Source organism: Elgaria multicarinata, chromosome 3 (genome assembly GCF_023053635.1).
Source record: "Elgaria multicarinata webbii isolate HBS135686 ecotype San Diego chromosome 3, rElgMul1.1.pri, whole genome shotgun sequence".
In the NCBI taxonomy this organism is placed as follows: domain Eukaryota; kingdom Metazoa; phylum Chordata; class Lepidosauria; order Squamata; family Anguidae; genus Elgaria; species Elgaria multicarinata.
The window spans coordinates 102,280,912-102,299,011 of record NC_086173.1 but is presented as its reverse complement, the minus strand read 5'-3'; the positions used below and the strand labels follow the sequence as shown (position 1 = coordinate 102,299,011).

General features: G+C 43.1%; 1 protein-coding gene across 1 annotated transcript in view; it reads right to left on the bottom strand.

Annotated features, from left to right (window-relative positions):
• Positions 1-484: 484 nt before the first annotated feature.
• Positions 485-18,100, bottom strand: part of MAPKAPK3 (MAPK activated protein kinase 3) — a 79,011-nt gene continuing 61,395 nt past the window's right edge. The window contains exons 3-11 of the mRNA XM_063121108.1: positions 16,955-17,094; positions 12,128-12,192; positions 11,317-11,396; positions 10,847-10,973; positions 9,657-9,732; positions 9,242-9,366; positions 6,704-6,789; positions 1,520-1,600; positions 485-906 (exon numbers count right to left, since the gene is read on the bottom strand). Coding sequence (XP_062977178.1) covers positions 748-906; positions 1,520-1,600; positions 6,704-6,789; positions 9,242-9,366; positions 9,657-9,732; positions 10,847-10,973; positions 11,317-11,396; positions 12,128-12,192; positions 16,955-17,094 — 939 coding nt within the window. The 3' untranslated portion in view covers positions 485-747. The remainder of the gene's footprint in view (positions 907-1,519; positions 1,601-6,703; positions 6,790-9,241; positions 9,367-9,656; positions 9,733-10,846; positions 10,974-11,316; positions 11,397-12,127; positions 12,193-16,954; positions 17,095-18,100) is intronic.

The following is an 18,100-nucleotide window of genomic DNA, read 5'->3' as shown; positions in this document are numbered from 1 at the left end:
TTAACCCTAGAAATAAAATAAAACACAGCAAATGAACTGTCAAAGGCAAAGCAGGAATACATTAAAATGTACATTCCTCGTACCTTTCAGTGTGCTCCCTGCAATACTCTGAACTTTCCACTCCTCAGGCCTGTGCCACAGTAAAATTCATTTCTCTTGAGTACATTGGGCATAATCCAGCCAAAGTTAAGCAGATGTAAGTTCCATTGAATTCAGCTGAAGGGAGTTAAGCCCATGCTTAAATCTTTTCATGTAAAAGCATGGGGAATTAATAGTGCTTAAGGTTGGCTGCTGCGCTTGCTGTAAGTATTGAACCTGCCTTGCCCCAAGGACCGATCTATTCATCTAAAGCAGTGGTTCTCAACCTGGGGCACTCCAGATGTGTTGGACTGCATCTCCCAGAATGCCCCAGCCAGCTGGCTGGGGCATTCTGGGAGTTGTAGTCCAACACATCTGGAGCGCCCCAGGTTGAGAAAGGCTGATCTAAAGCGTCATGGGAATCCAAGGCTTTTCTGGAACTCCTTAGGTAGTCTGTACTAAAATGCAAAAGAATGGCAAAAACAAATAAAACTCCCCTTAGGAAAAAAAAACCCAGGGGCCCAAATAAAAAGTTCCAGAACATCACAGTGCACCTTCTCTGTAGGTCGCACGCACACATCCATGTTTCAGTGATGCACTGTTTGTTTTTGGTGTAAAGGTGAGCTGAACCCAAACAAACCAATTGTTCTTTTTTATTCTTATGTTTCTTTATTGGTTGTTGCATCCAGGAGATGCTGAAGAGCTGCCTCCTTGTTTCTGTTTCTTGCGCCGTTTGTTGAGGAGAGGGTTATTGGATGTTTTCAAATCTTTAATTTTGACCTGATCATAGTCCACTCTCATGGTCGCCAGAGCACTAGTCATCTCCTCCTAAAAACCCACAGAAAATAACTGTCAGAATCTTAAAGAGCAGGACTACTTCCCCACTACGCTCTGACAAAAACTGAGCCCTCTGCTGACCTCCCTCATCTAAGGCTGAACTGCATGCTGAATGACAAGAAGACAAGAATTAAATGCAGCATCCTGCTGACAAAGATATTAAAGGACCAAGTGAAATTACGAAGCCAACAGTATCAGAAATATTCAATGAAAGCCGTTTCTGTCTAGAAGTTGCTGTTTTCCTATGTGCTAAAGCCTAGCCTGCCATTTTCCTGGCTTTTGTGCAGTTTTTTTACCCATTCTGACAAGTTGAAATGCCTCTCCTTAGGCTTAATTAGTGGCAGTAAGAGCTTTAAACTATAATATGCTGCTATTTTTATATCTCTGTCCCCACCCACCACTGAAATGCAGCCACCAAAATTGAATTTGACCCTCAGACTGAAAGAGGTTCCTCCCTCTTGGTGTACACTTTAACAATCATTATGCAAATAATGAAGTGCAGCCAAGGTCATGCTACTTAGGGCTGTAGATGTCCAGAAACGAAGAAGCATTTAAAATATAAACAAGCGAGCACTTCTATACACCCAACATATATGACCATTACCTTTACTTCATCCCAGTGATCTTTATCTTCCTGCAGGACCCGGGCAGTGTGAAGAGGTGTTGGTGGCACCACCATGGATTGCTAAGAAAAGAAAGCCAGAAGCACTACGTAAAAATCACTTCTGACAACATAGGGGTGTGCAAGGGGTGTGCAGGGTGTGCCCAGACACACCCTAATGTCTCAAGAACAATGGATGGGGATCCAGACACAGCAGGACAGGTCCTCCGTTGCCCTCCGGCTGCTCTGCCGCTGTGCCAAAGAACCGCTGCCTCCAAGAGAGCACTGTGGCTCCCAGCAGCTGGAGCAAAAAGGAATTGCTCTGCTGAGAGCCTGTCTGCACTCCAAAGAGCCCAGGAGGCCCCCGCAAAGGCTAATATTGCCTCATAAGCCCCTCCTCTGGCTAGTGACACAACAAAGCCCCAGCAGTGCTGGGGCTTTAGGAGTGTCTTCTCATTCCCCCCACCCCAACCAGAAATGGCCCTTCTGCAGTCAGGCAAGCTGAACACAGAGTGGGGCATCAGTGTCTATAGTGTTTAATAAATAAATAAATAAATAAAATAATGTCCTTTATGATTGAGTATTCAATAAATTTTTAAAAAAACCTTTTTTAAAAAACAATTTCCTGGGTGCACACCCTAATGAAATGTGCTGCACATGCCCACGTCTGACAAGAGAACACTCACAGCCTAACCACTCATTGTTCTTGCTAAGGAGATGATTAGAAGTCTTTAAAAAATGCATAAATATGTCTCCTAAGTAGCATGAGAGAGAAGATATACTTGGCTGCATTCTTGAGTACAGTTGTGTTTTTAATAGGATTGAAAGATGTGTAATGTATATAGGAGTGTAGCTATGGCCTTTCTATGTGATCAAAACTCCACAGAGGGAAAAGCTACTAGGAAAGCATAAATTTGGAGCGTGAAAAGAACAGGAGGGGTGACCCTTCCCTTCCATGGCTTCTCTGCTTTCAAATCACCCCCTCAAAAATCCCCTCATCACACCTAGTAATAGGGCTCGAATCTGCATTTATGCATTTTGTTAGTTAGCCCTTGAACAGAAAAAGATCTCGTCCAACCCCCTGCTGCAGCACATGACCTCAGGACCCCCTTTCATAGCTTGCTAATGCAACCTGGACTGATAGCATGACAGCAATTGCACAGCAGAAAGGGGCTTTGAAGCGCAGACTGCTCCAGATGGTGCAAGCAAACCAAGCTATATACTGTAGAAAAAGGCAAACTCAAGTATAATGAAAAATGTGAGCATTTATATTCTGCAACGGCTTGGTACAAAAGGAAAAAGAAATATTCTAATATTTTTTATTTACTTCGAAACCCATTTTACTCCCCATAGCATCTTATCATTTGGATGGCTTTAAATCGCTCATTTCAGCACTAAGTATCCTTGGTCTAGGCTGGCTCTAAATCAGGCTGGAACTAGGAAAACGCCACATCCTTAGAATGAGCCAAGAAGCAATGAAGAATCCCCCATGAATATCCATGTAGCAAAATATAGTATCCTTCATGCCTGTCTTTGCAAATGAATATGGCAGTATGGGTGGTTCAACCTCTCAAGCTCACAACCAAAACATTTCTATAGATAAATCAAAATAAAATAGACTTTCTCAAATCCACTTCAAAAGAGATTACTGGTAGAAATAGAGAGAAAAGAAATCAAACTTTAAACATTTGAGGAATAAATAATTACTGCTTTGAATCTGGAGTCTTCCTTGTGCAAAAAGAAGCCTCATCCGGAAAAGCATTTCTGCTGGCAGAATGGGGGATGAGGCAATCTGCTCTGGACGATTAGAGGCCCCTTGTGCTGGGGGCTGCAGAGGGAAGGACTAATTGGCAAAGATTGCCTCTTGCCACTGTGAAGGTTTGAGGCCTACACAGGCTTGGGTTTGGTTTAAACCTGAAGGCCCCAAAAAATCTCCTGATGGGAGGGGGCATTCCTTGAGTTTCATTTCCCCCCTAAAGGAGTTAAGTTTCATTTCCCCAGTTTTAGGTTACCTAATCGTTTGGTTTCAGTTCTGGGGGAGGGTATAAAAAGGGGTGGAATTAACTGTTCAGGAGGAGAGAGAGGAAGAACTACAGAGAGAGGCTCTGAGGAAGAACAGCCAAGAGAAGGCTGGAAAGGACTCTAGGTCAAAGCCTACAGGTGAAAGAGTAGCTAGGCTAGAGGAAACTGCGTTTTTAATTTTTTTTATGCCTTTTAAAGTCTTACAGCTCTGTTTGAGTAAATACCTTAAGTTTATCTGTCTTTGCCTTATGTCATGTAATCTAGTAAAAAAAAAAGTTAAAACCTTGTGTTCAGGAGCATCATTTACACTACGCCTAAAGCCTAAACCCCACGTTACTAAGAGGGGAAGGTAGAAACTTAACATCAGATGAGAACGGCTCTTAAAGAGGCAAAAAAAAAAGGAGCAGATCAAGGGGTCCAGATAAAGGAGGAACCTTGACAGCCACCATTGGGAACATTCTGAGCAGAAAACCACTCAGGGAATGCTCCTGCTAATGGAAAAGAAGATGGATTTGGCCTACTGACCTGGTTTGCATATAATGACTATCCATGGGCTGTTTAATTCATGGGTTGTCAGTTCTATGTGGTAGTGAGCGAGTGCGCTGCCTCCCACCTGCTCACCGCTGCTTCCATTTTGCATCTGGTTTAGTGAATGACCCAACAATGAACCATGAGTTAAAGCTCTGGGTTGCCATCCCCAACAACCAAGAATTCTGGATTTGCATTTCACATCAAATATCCAGTTTGCTAAACTGGATGCAAAGCGGAAGTGGCAAACGATGGGATACAGAGTGCAAGCAGTCAATTAATTAACTAGGTCACTGATTATGTGTGAATCAGTTCATTGTCTTTTCCTACATTACTGTTTGTGGTTTCAAATCAGATAGAACTGCTATGGCTCCCTCGGCCTCACCTGAAACACTGGGTATTGCAACTTACTGCTAAAAATTGTATGTTCAGATATCCTAGCTCCCTCACAGTAACAATTCCCAGATCTCTTTGATGAAGAAATGTTGTATAAGAAATGGACCATCTTTGCAGATTTCCATGAAGAATCCATGAACAGGATGCCAAGCTGCAAATATAAAATGTTTTAACTTGATTGTACCCTTGGCATCCTGTTCATGGATTCTTCATGGAAATCTACAAAGATGGTCCATTTCTTATACAACATTTCTTTATGAATATATCTCATTTGCAAGGAGGCAACAGCCTCTGTTATTATTATTATTTATTTATATAGCACCATCAATGTACATGGTGTACATTTGTCACTGGAGCTCCCCTTATGCTTGTAGAGATGGCAACTAGATGTCTATTTAACCATTTCTTCTTCGTAGCACAGAGTCAAACTAGCCTTCAAAGTGTTCCTTTCTTCAACCACATTTTTCTTTGAATTTCAGCATAAAATTTCATTAAACTCCTTTTTAATTCATCTGTAGTTTTGCTCTGCACCACCATTTCTGTGACCCAAGCAAGCAATTTACATATAGGCCTTAGCTAGATCTACCTTCTATCCCACGATAGAGGAGGGAAGATCTCGCGTTGTGATTAATGCGAGATCCCTCCTCCGTTTACACATAAGGTGCGACAACCTCAGGAGGAGAGGCGCTGCGCCCGCCATTTTGTAAACAAGACGGAGCGCACAAACAGTCGTGCGCAAAGTTTTTTTTTAAATTTTAACTTAATTTCCCTGCTCCCCCCACCCTACCCCTGATGGGTGCAGCGCTCCTGAGGAGCGCTGCGCCCCATGCGCAGCTCCCGGCTCCACGCAAGTAATCATGCGGAGCTGGGTCAAACCGCGGCAATGGGCCACACGTTCCACGGCCTTGGGCTCAGCCTGGGACTGTGGAAAAAGTGGGCCCAAAGTGGAGGGCGAGATCCCAGGGCAAGGGAGGGATCATCCCTCCCTGATCCCGGGATCCCCTGTGCGTCATGTGGACACACAGGGACGATCCTGGGCTTCGCCCTGGGATTTCGCTTGGTCTAGCTAAGGCCACAGAGTTGCCTCTTTTTCCATATCTATTAAAAATCACTTTGTAAAGCCAAAATCCTTTGCATTCAATTAGCAGAATTAAAGTAGCTGCTAATCAATTGCAAGGGGGGCATTATTATATCAAAGTAAGGAATGATGAAAAAACAATCCATAGAGCAGCAGCACTGAGTTTACCTTGAACTTAAGGGGAAGAAAGAATGAGGAGGGGGATGGGAGAGATTACTTTGGTGTGGTCAGGGAATGGTTTGTGAGGAGGAAGACTTCCTAGCTCCAGCCACAGGCCCGAGGACCAACGGAGGTTGCACCCTGTCACTTACGGAAAGAATATGCTTCACATCTGCCTGCAAACTGCTCTCTAGGGCTATTCATGGATTATTTAGGGGGGTGTAATCTCTTTGGGTTAATTTTCCTTTTTCAAAAATGTAAAAATATAAATAAAGTTACACGCACAAGCTACTGGGAGCCTTAATGATAGAAGAAGATAGAAATCTAACACAAAATAAATGCAGAAAACTTTGCTGATTCCTGCACCGCAATGCACAGAACAGAGATTCTGAAACCTTTTAAACATGTGTCCTTAGCAGTGGCTTGCTTTCTGCTTGAGGCAAAGAATTCTACTCCACGAGGGAGGCCTAGTTCAGGGCTGCCACAGCCTTTTAGTTAGCATCACCCTTAAAAGCAGCCTCTGGTGTTGTTTTCTGAGAGTGCTGTGCATAAACCTCTGCTACCGCCCCACTCCCTGTCCCCAGCTTTTCCAGATCTGTGCCAAAGATTGAGAACGCCCTCAAAGCAGTAGGTTCTCTATTCATATCAACACAGTTCAGCGCGATGGTGCTTGGGCTGTCTAATAATAGCCCTCCATAAATCCTACACTGATGAGGTAACGAAGCTTTTTATAAGTGAGGGGGAAGGAGGGTGTGTGCACGGTGCAATGAACAGCAAATGCTAGCTGAGAGCAGTTGGGATGGGGGTGTAGTGTACTTGACTGCCACTCTCAGGGAAAGATTTTCCCTCTAAGTGTTCCATTAGACTGTGACAGAGAAATTATATCCTTTTTCATACAGGACGGACTCTTGGTTAAACTAGTTATACTCCCCCTTACCCCAGCAGGCAGTCAAGTACCCACGTAAACACACAGACACACACACAGGTGATTGGGCAGGACTTACATTAATCCAGGGGTGATTCATAAATTGAGAAATTGTCATCCTTTCCGTTGGGTCTGTCTTTAGCAATAGGCGAATTAGCTGCTTAACTGCAAAAAGAAAAAAGAAAACAAAAAGAAAAGACCAACACAGATACCAAATGCCTGCAGAACAAAATATTGAAAAACTAATCAGAATCCCTGAAGTCCAGCCACTTTTCCTGAGCTGTCAAATTAGAAAAACGTTTGACACCTCCACATGACTGTGGAACACACACGTTGCTTTATTTAGTGATGATCCGCAAAGAAAGACCAAAGGAGAGGAAAAGCGTGGAGGAGGTGAAAAAGAAAATTATGTAGAACTAAACTGTTTCATAACTTGAGATGTGGAACATACCTTCCACCATTTGCATCTCTCAAGTCACCTTAGTCCCACATTTGACAGCCCAATCCTAATCAGGTTTCACAGAGGTAAATTCCATGGAGTTTAATAGGACTTGATTCCATAAAAGTATGCCTAGGACAGCAGGCTAAAACAGTTCGTATCATCTTTTACGAAGTTTCTCACGCTTCTAGTTCCATAACATATAGGATATTAACTGCTTGCATGTGGAGACTATTCATGCATTATCCATGTAGAAATGGAGGGGGAGCAGGAAGGCCCCACAACCTCCACAATTTCATTCAGTCTTGTGAACAAAATCTACACCAATAAAAGTTGGATGAACATAGGCTCCATTCATAGGTTAAGGTGAAAGCATGGATAGGCCAGGCCAGTGGGAGCATATTCACTCTCCATGCATTCTCATTTATATGGAGGGATGGGGGGATAAGCAGTGCTATGCTGTGTTCGGAATGCTGACATTTCTGACACTTTCCAGGTATGACGAGTAGCGAGGTCTTGCGCTGCTGAAATTCTGCTAAGAAAGTAACATCTTATGTACTGATTCATGTCCCTAAAATAAAGTATTGAAGTGCATGGTTGTGACTGCAGCCAACACATCTGCAACCCTCAGTTCTATCCCAGAAACACTGGTGAAAGGAGATTCATTCCTAACAATGATTACAGTGGTTGGTTTCTGAAGAATCCTAGATATATCCCAGGGTGGACAAGTAATCTCACACATGTTTCTCCTGCCTCTCAAAGAAGGGTGCATTTCCAAGATTAATAAATGTAGCTGCTAATGAGTGCTTGAAAACAGGGGTGGGGAATCTGTGGTCCTCTAGACATTGTCAGACTGTAATACAAATGGTCAGGATGGTAGGAGCTGTAGTCCAAGAACATCTGGAGAGCCACAAATTCCTCACCTGGTAGAAGGAGCCAATATTAGAATGGCTCAGAAATTCTTCCCCCAAAGGAGTACATCAGCTCCAACTATCAGATGCACATGATTGTGTCGACAAAGTTGGCCTGGAAGTGGCAAAATCACTCCAGTATGGTGCATCAGCAAGCTGCTCATAATGTTATACGCATGGTGCCTCATTTCTGTGCTACATAATCTACTTTAGGAAACATCACATCTGCAAGCGGCAGCTGTTGCTGTTATTGCAGTACACATCAACCCGGCACTAACGTAACATGCTGAAGCCAATGAAAATGCCACAGAGGTGGCAATTATGTCCTGGTACAGCACTGTTAATTGGTACACATTCTTGTACCCATCAGGCTCCCCGCTCCTCCTGATGTTCTAAAAACATTTAAGAGTTAATTAAAAATAATTAATTGGAAATAATTGGAAAATAAAAATGGTGGGTGATTGTAGCCTAACACTTCAATTTGAAGCATTTCCAACACACACACACCCCAAAAAAGGAAAAGGTAAGCTGGGGTGGGGGCTAGGGAGGGGATGTTTTGCCTGCATTTGCCTGGTTTTTGTTTGCTTTGTTTTGGTGCCTAGATGGTTTGTTTGTATGATTGCTTGGTATAGTGTGTGTGTGTGTGTGTGTGTGTGTAGCTAGTTGGTTTGTTTTGCTTTAATCTGTGTTGACTTGGTTTCTGTTTTGGTATGGTTTGTTAGCTGGTTTGTTTGTTTATTTTGGTGTGTGTTTTGCCTGTGTGTGTGTGTAGGTTTGAGTGGTTGTGCGGTATGAGTGTGTGTTTTTCTAAGCATCACCAGTTTCCCTGCTGTAAAATGGGTATTTGTTGTGCTTTGTGGGGGCAAGTAAGTGATTTGGCATTTCTGCCTTGTGCTCAGTTTCTTGGCCAAGTTTCTTATCTCTGAGCCTCATCAGTTTGCCTCCTGTGAAATGGGTGTTGGAGAAGAAATGATTAAAAAATTGCTTATTTGTTTTGGACTCACTGCACTGCATTCAGGTTCATGGGCAAGTTACTTTTCTTTTAACTACATCAGTTTCCCTCTTGAGAAATGGATATTTTGTGACTGATCACACCCACTATAGCAGCCATTTTGTGAGAATGTCTATGAAACACTCAAAATTTGAAATGTGCCTTCTAGCCCAAAAAGATCAGGGACATTAAAACACACACACACCTCTTACTCATCACTGATGCATGTGTATTACTGATGCATTGTTTATCAAATACTCACAACAATTCATTTACCTTCATCCGATACCTCTGACCATTCAGGGTTTGGAAATCCATATTGCCCCATCCGAATTCTCCTCTTCATTCCTGGGGAAATGGCTTGGCCAGTGTTGGAGTAGAATGGAGGGAACCCACACAAGCTGCAAAAGAATGGCATATAGAGCTTGTGCTAACTAGGAAATCACCACATCTCCCCCTCCTCTCTGGCCCCACGTAGAGTCACAGATGGCTGCTGATTCTTCTGAAAGAATGAATAATAATCCAGTGACTAATTTCTCTTAGTGCAGCATAAGTGGAAATATCATTAAGGTGCCATTGGCATTAAGAGTGGGTGTTGGTTAGGATACAGAGGAACTGCTCATACCTGACATATCAAGGGCTCTGCTTTGTTAATCTATTCCCCCCACCACCACCACCAGTTCACACTTACAGAATGTACATGATGACACCAAGAGACCACATATCGCAGGATTTGTCATACTTCTCAGGACCAAGAACTTCTGGGGCTAAGGAGTGTGGTGGGGAAGAGAAGCAAAAGAACTGAATGTCAGTTGTTGTTTTTAAAAAATGAATGTTAATTATTTCTATACAAACCCTAAGGGCACTGATGAAGCTTGAGAAGTATTTAACATTGGTTTTACATTTTGTGTGGATGTAAGGTGTCAGGTGTGTCTGCTGTCAGGTTTGCCACCTTACTCCCTGCCCCACCAGTGCTTTCATTGTTTTCCATGGCACATCTGGAAGATTATCCCTGTGCTTTGAGGTCACCATCTAAACTCCACTACAAACATGCCTGAGTAACCAGTCAGCTAACCACAAGAGTTCATTCCTTTATTTTTTTTAAAAAAATATTATTTAACAACACATAATAAATCATATACATACATAACAACAACATTCCTCTTCATTTCTTAGCTATACATTCTATTCTTGAGCCAACTCACATTAATAAGTGTCCCCCACCCTCGGGATCTTATTCTAGTTTCCAAAACTGCATTGAATCTTCTGGAGGTGTTCTTCCTCTCCCTTTTGACCATACATGTTCTAGGAACAATTTCCATATCTCTTCAAAATCATTGTTTTTTGTTATTCCCCTTCCAAATCTAATATTACATGTTAATTTAACATTTATAGCAATATCCCATATTTCTTTATACCAATCTTCTATATCATAATCTCCTTGAACCTTCCAATTTCTGGATATCATTAACCTTGCAGCTGTTAAGAGTTCATTCCTGCCCTCCATGCCCTATAAAACCTCAGAGATTGTTCCTCAGTCTGATCATCCTGCCTCTTGAAAGAGGACACTGCGGGCCTACGCTCCCACCCCCTGTTCTCTGTCACTGCTCTGGAAATTGACCCTCGCCCAATTTTGACCAAGTGTACTCTTCTTCCCACTCCAATCCTGGGTTGCTGCCTTAGAGCTCGTTTGGACCATGCATCTGCTTTTGGCCCAATCAAACTTCTGCTCCCAGTACTGGAACCCAACTGCCTGGGGTTTGACCTTTGCTCAGGCCCGACAACAGGGGAGGAGTGAATTTTCGAAAACACAACGTTCTTCCCCCCACCTCCAAACCTCAAAGTAACTCAATGAAAAGGTGGGGGGAAACACAGACTCACCTACGTAATAGGGAGTGTAACAGGGGGTCTGCAGTGCATTCTGTATGGTCGTCTCTTTGGCAAACCCGAAGTCTGTGAGCTTGAGTACTGCATCCTTCCCTTTGGATGTATAAAGCAGGTTTTCTGGCTGTGATGATGCCAAGAAAGAAAGATAAAATGAAGCTGAACAGGAGAGGTTTCTGGGAATAGGCTTTGTAGGCTCTGTTCCATTCCTCTAAATTGATAGGTACAGTACCCAGAATCAAGTTTGCATTTTATTAGCAGTAGATTTGCAATGTGGTGATGCCAATATTAGGCCTTATAAAAATGCACTGGGCTGCTAGATTACTGAATATTTAGAAGATACAGAATTCAAAACAGGAACCAACTCACTGCCCTCTGTATAATAACATGGCCTGTGTAAATCACCCGTGTCTATTTGCTTTATTATTTAAATTTTCTCCTCTCTGCCAGGCACTTTCAAGCCTTACCTTGACATCTCTATGGGCTATGTTCATCCCATGTAGATGTTGGATGGCTGTTCCGATGTCTCTCATTATTTCAGAGGCCTCTAGAAATATAATTTTAGAGAAAGGTCACATTAACATTCCCACCATACCTCAGACATACGCAACTAGGCAGTGCTTCTGACTAGCAACTAGCTTGTTTGTTTACAGGGCTAGTGTCAAGACAGGGAAAAACTAAAATTAGCCCCAACAGCTGTGTTTTGGTTTTGCAAATCACTGTGCCCCCCCCCACTTTCTTCTTAAGCTCCGCTGCTCCTTAGTCTCCTGCCTAGAAGGCAACAATAAAAAACGATAGAAAACCCTGCATGCTGCACACTTGCAATAAACAAAACACAGTATTAGTTTTTTGTGGTATGACTAATCAATCTGAACCCAAAATAGCACCTCTTGTGTATGAAAAAATATTTCAGATAAGGATTGTAGTGTTCGGTAGGTTTTGTAACCTCCGCACAAGGAGCTCTGGTTTTCAGCACCCTCCTCCGCCGCCCCCCCGCTTCCTCTTGAAAGTGGCTGGGGAGGAACAACCTGCTGAGTGCTCCTAGGCCAGGGCTGGGAGAGTCTCCCTTTGATGTGAATTGCCTGGCTGTGTTGGAGCATGCCCGGAAAACAAGAATTCTACCTAACATTTTGAACATTTTAGAAGACACACAATCTGATCTGGGTTCTCTTCCTAACAACAAAAGCCTTTTCTATGCGCACACACACACACACACGCACACACACACGTTTTCATGGTCTCTGTTCACAAATAAAAAACACCATTCCCATGTTCTACCTTTTTCTGTGAAAGCTTGATCTCCTCGCTCCTGGATCCTGCTGAACAGCTCCCCGCCTTCCATGCTGTGAACAAAGCACACACACACACACAGATGACTCAAAATGCAAGCACAAAAGCATCCCCCTGCAATTTCTACAGCTAATTTTTATGCCACAAAATTTATGAGGGCTGCTATTTTCCCATCTCATCTCTGCTGTGTGTTTCTATTACTAGTTGCATTATTCTTTAAAGGTTGTCAAAAGTTCTTGCTATTGGCCTTATAACCTAGGTGAAAGCCTCAACAATATTTTTCCACAAGTTCCTTGAATGCTTAGAACAGCAGCCCTGAAGAGACGCTGCCTTGCTTGCTATGTAGTTGTGGGGAAATGTATTGCTGATTGGATCTAAATTCTCCTGCTCATGAAGTGTTAGAGCGTGGGATGGTTGCAGAAACACTGGTGTCTGTAGGAAGTAAGGCAGAAAGGGTACCTAAGAGAAGACAACAGCCTTCCCTGCCCCTCAGGTGCAGGCCCAGCAATAATGTAAGCATCACTGGTGGCCAAATTAATGCAACCTGTAGGGTTGCCCATGTTGATGGTTGAGAATCTGTACCTGTTGCAGAAAAGCAGCAGCCCACCTTAGGACAAGGTTGGGCTGCCAAAGTTATATTCAGGTTAGGTGCTTTCTTAAAGTCTTCTGGGAACAATTCAAGGTACTTATGGGCCTTAGCTAGACCTACCTGTTAGCCCACGACAGAGGAGGGAAGATCTTGCGATGTGTTTATTGCGAGATCCCTCCTCTGTTTACATGCGACGCGCGATGACCTCAGAAGGAGAGACGTCGCGTCCGCCTTTTTTAAACTTAAAGGGGCAGCAGCGCACGAACGCTTGTGCGCTAAAGGTAAGTCATTTTTAAAATTTAAATTACTTACCCCACTCCCCCCCACCCTACCCCTGATGGGCGCAGCTCCCGGCTCCTTACGAGGAATTGCGCGGAGCCGGATCAACCCACGGTGCCCAGCCACACATTCCGCGGTCTCGGGCTCAGCCCAGGACAGCAGAAAAACCAGGGCCAAAGGGGAGGGCGAGATCCCGGGGCAAGGGAGGGATCATCCCTCCCTGATCCCAGGATCCCTTGTGCGTCATGTGGATGTACAGGGACGATCCCAGGGATCACCTAGGGATAAAGCCCCGTCTAGCTATGGCCATGGTCTATGAAAGCCCTCAAGAGCTTGGACCCTACACGCCTGAGAGCTTTCCCTGTAGCCCTTAATAAGCATTACAAATGCGCAAGAGTTTTCTTTTTGTATCATCTGTGAATCATGTTGAGTTGGAAAGGTTTAAATGCAGAGCAGTGCACACAATCTTCTTCCCTCGGAGCTTGCAGTGAAGGTCCTTTTTGTTTGTATTAAGTTTGCCAGACCACAGGCTGGAGATCCTGCCCATTCCTTTAAAAACTCCAGCACAGCAAGAAAAGGTGCCACTGCAGCACTTCCTGCCCTACTTCTTTACTAGTTCCTTTGATCACTCTCCTTCCCAGCTTACAGCCAGGCAAAATGAAAGTCCAGCCAGCCATAGCAGTAGAGGGCGGAGAGGAGGGGAAAGGAGCTTGGGGAGAAAGTGGCTTCATCACTTTAAAAGTGGCCAGCAGCAACTCCAGGTTGAGATCTGGAAACCCCAGTCTGGGCTAGGGTAAGCTCTCTGCTGATTTAATATAACCAGTTAGGTTATATTTTGTAAACATGTCACTCATCTCGACTAGGTTGCAATCTTCCACCCAGGCTACTGAAATCCCACAAACATCAATAGGATTTAAGCTGCCTAACAGCATGCAGGACCACTGCTTCAATAAAAATAAATTACCTGCTGTTTGAGATTGGATGCCTGCAGGTTGTTGCCCTACATCAAATTGTGTGTGTGTGTGTGTGTGTGTGTGTGTGTGTGTGTGTGTAAATTTATTTATTAATTAATTAAAAATAGGGGGCAGGGGGACAACAAAAAAGCCTGAGTTTTAAAGCCTGAGGCTTTATATACAGGCAAGCTCTTCAGAGAAAGCTGAATCACTGCTATTAGTTGACCCAACTGGAAATGAGCACAACAGACTGTACTGCAGAAAGGCTAAGAGTAATCCCTGTAGTTCTGATGCCATCAAAATTCTGGAAAGGATGACAAAAACAACAGAAGCAGCAAAAGGAAAGGAAGACACCATCGAAGAGGAATTTAAAATGGGCCTGATAAAGGCTCTGCGCAAGGAGCCATGAAGGGATAAAGAGAAAGAATGTGATCCAAGCCAACATGTGTAGAGTGGGGATGTGAAATGGAAGCCTTAGAACAAAGATGAAGTATTGGGTAGTTTGATTTACATGTATTTCAACTGATTTGGGGGAAAGTCAGATATCCTCCCACAGCAGTGGTTCCCAATTAGCTAAGTACTGCGGACCCCTTGTTTTTCAAATGCCAAGCCATGGACCCCCTACTTTTGAAAAAAAAATGTTATCTCTAGGGTAGCAAAGGATTTTAGGTATACTAAAAAACAGACCATAATATTTGTGATATTAACACGCAAAAATGGCAATGGTTTAGTTAGGAATATAAAGGCGAATTTAATTTTACTAACGTCTAGTTTACAATTGAACAAATTATGACTTGTCTAGCAGCTATTTAAACCTAAATGTGATGGGAGAAATCATGCCTCTTTTTGTCCTGAATATTCCCTTCTACATCCGGTTCAATATTTCCTACTTTTAATCTCAAATCTGGATCAACATCGAGCCGATTTCTATGCTTGTTCTTCATATAACAAAATGTCGAAAATGTTTGTTCATAAAGATATGTGGAACAAAAGGGAACTAGATGTTTCAGAGCTTTTTCACCTAACTTCTTATAATCAGGAAAAACCTTCATCCAGAATTGGTTCAGTCTATATTCTTTGAAAAATGATTTCAATGAACGATCACAAGTCACATCAACAAGTGCATCTTGCTCTTCCGCAGATAGAGTTGTTAGTTGTATATCACATTCAAAAGGATTCATTATCCATGAGCTTTCAGGATTAGGTGCAGGGAAGTAATCACTGAGGCTAGTCGCTAAATCGCACAGGTGCTCAGTGATGTTATATTTTACTTCTGGTAGGAATTCTTCATCATCAGTGGACTCCAGAAATGAATGGTGAATAGTGCCACGGACCCCCTGGGTGGGTTACATGGACCCCCTGGGGTCCGCGGACCACCAATTGGGAACCACTGTCTATTCATAGAATAACAGTTCTATTCTTAGAATGACTGGTGAGAGTGACTGATTTGCCTTTGAATGTACTGCAAAAGGGGTGTTCAACACACCAGTGATGACTCCACCTTCTGCATCTCCTCCAGTTCTCTGCCAGCTTGCCAGGACAGCAGGAAGTTTGCACCAACTCCATTCCTTTATTCACCATCTCAGATCATGTCTGAACAGGAGGTTTTGCTTTGTTTGTATCCTGTGTGTTTCAAAGAGAGCTTTTTTGTCAGGGACAGGATCTGTGTTAACATTCTGTTAACACGACTGGAGAACGAGTTTTTGTGTGAAGACTCAGTTCTTCATTTACTACAGATAACTTCTCCATAACACAAGAAGGAGAATATGAATTCTGTCCCTGAGTGACGGCACCTGTTCAAAATGCATAGATCACTGACTTGAATAAAAGATTTTACAGTGCCTGTGGCTTTTTCTAGTCCAGCACAAAAGCTTCAGACAACACTGCATACATGCTGAAGTGCAGGAAACAGGGCTTATGCAAAGCTGGCATGATCTGGAGTTATCTATACACAATCATGCAACTCCATACATCTGCAACAGAGATAGTTGGGAACTCCACATAAGCTGCGAACTAGTGCAGGGTGTGGGTCCTGGGTGTACAGAATGAGCATATTTCAAATCCAGAACCACACCGTGATCTGTTTTCATGACTCCAATCCAGCCTATTTTCTCAGGCAGTTGTGTGATCATTTTTGTTGCTCCACTGGCCTAAGGCAACGGGGACAAACCTGATTAAACGCTGTGGAAATGTATTAATTAAAGGATGGATATAAATTAAATAGTTTAAACAGAAGAAAATGAAAAGAGCTCTGCATGATCAGAACAAAGATCTAGTTCACCAGTCTGTTCAAATAGGGCCCAATCAGATGTCTATGGGAAACCCACTAGCAGGACATGAGCACAATTTAGCACCCACCTGCTTGTGTTCCCCAGAAATGGTACTGAGAGGCATAATGGCTCCAATACTGGAGGTAATACATAGCCAGCATGACCAGCAGCCACTGATAGCCTTATCCTCCATGAAATGAACAGTTCAGACAATATCATTCATAGAGAGGCTCAGCAGTGACAGCTATCTCCTTCATAGAACAACGCGCACTTTTGAAAGAAATCCGGAAGCTCTAAAATAGAGTGTTGCTGTTGCTTCATTGTGTTTCATAATGAACTTTGATCAATAAGGAGTGGTATTACATGGGAGCAAAGTCAACATAGTGGGTGGTTCTGACTGGGCTAGCCTGCTTTCTAAGGACTCACAGGTAAAGAGAATGATGAAAAGACAAGCAGAGCGTGGTGCACATACACAGCACATAGGGATAGGCACAAAATGCTTTCCCCAGGATTATCTCTGTTTTAAAAATCCTGAAATATAAGACTTTTCATGATTCCAAAAATCTCTGTAGGGCAATGCACCCCCTTTCTTGGGGATTATGACTAACACACGGATGTTTTCTAGAAAGGAGTGTGCTGTTATACTGCCCAATGGAGCTCTTACAACTTTCTCCTAAGATTCAAAAATGTGGATCAAACAAGAACGATCTCAGTTGAGCCATACCACTCCATGAGGATAAGGAGGCATCTCTTTCCATGATGTATATTCTCATAAACATCCAGCATGTGGACAATATGGGGACAGCCTGAAGCCCGCGAATGATGATCCACCTCTTGTCGTGCTTTTGGACTGTCATACAAGAGCTGCAAAGGAACAGGAGAGAAGAAGAATGATCAAACTTGCCTTTCTTGCTTGACTTTTAGCTCATTGTCCTTAGCATTCTAACGGTCATGAAATGTAGCAAATATAGGAGCTCATCGAGCTAGACATTCCTAATTTTCCCCAAAACAATTGTGGACATCTGGCTCAGAAGTTGCTCTGTGCTTTAGGAACAAGCAATTTCACCAAACAATACCTACCATATTGGAGCAGAATAGCCTTATGATGCTACCTCTCATCTATGGCTACTTCTTAAATGAAAGCTGGAGATCTCTTTGGAGACTCACGGCTATCCCCTACAGCTCATACTGGAAAGCTTGAGTTTTGCAAATACCTTTTCAAAGTAATGTGCCTAATTGCCCACTGTAGAGAGGCCAGCACAGTGCCTGCAAAAGTAGATTAGGACAAATGAGTGTAATATTCTGACTCTCCACATGAAGGAGGGGCAGGCATGTGGAAAGGACCTCAACCACTGGCAGAAAAAGCAAAGGGTTTATTCTCCCTCCTCTCTGGCAGGCATAAAATAACTCTTCCTCACTGGTGTACAAACTCAAGCCCTAAGATCTAAGGTTTAAAAGCACTGATCATGAAGACTGGGGATAGAGAAAACTGCTGTAGATCTTCTTCCTGACAGAAGTAACACCTACTTTGAATGGAGTCAAACATTTCTGCTCTCCACACAATGTAAGGAAGGTTGGCTTCTTTTCCTCTCCACTCTAACCAGCACAAAAATTCCAGGGCCCCGAAGCAACCAAGGACTGTTAAATACAGAGTGACTGTATGAATATGCTTCCTGAATGTTAAACCAACCTCATGCATTCCAAGGGTCACTGCCTTCATTTTTATGCTTCAGTCCCCACTATAAGCTCCAACAACTTTATTTTGAAGCATCCACTACTATCAGTCACCATCAGAATACATCACGATAGAGATTAGCTTCCACCATCACAAGAAGTCTGCACTAAGATACTGCTCTATCAAGAGATTACC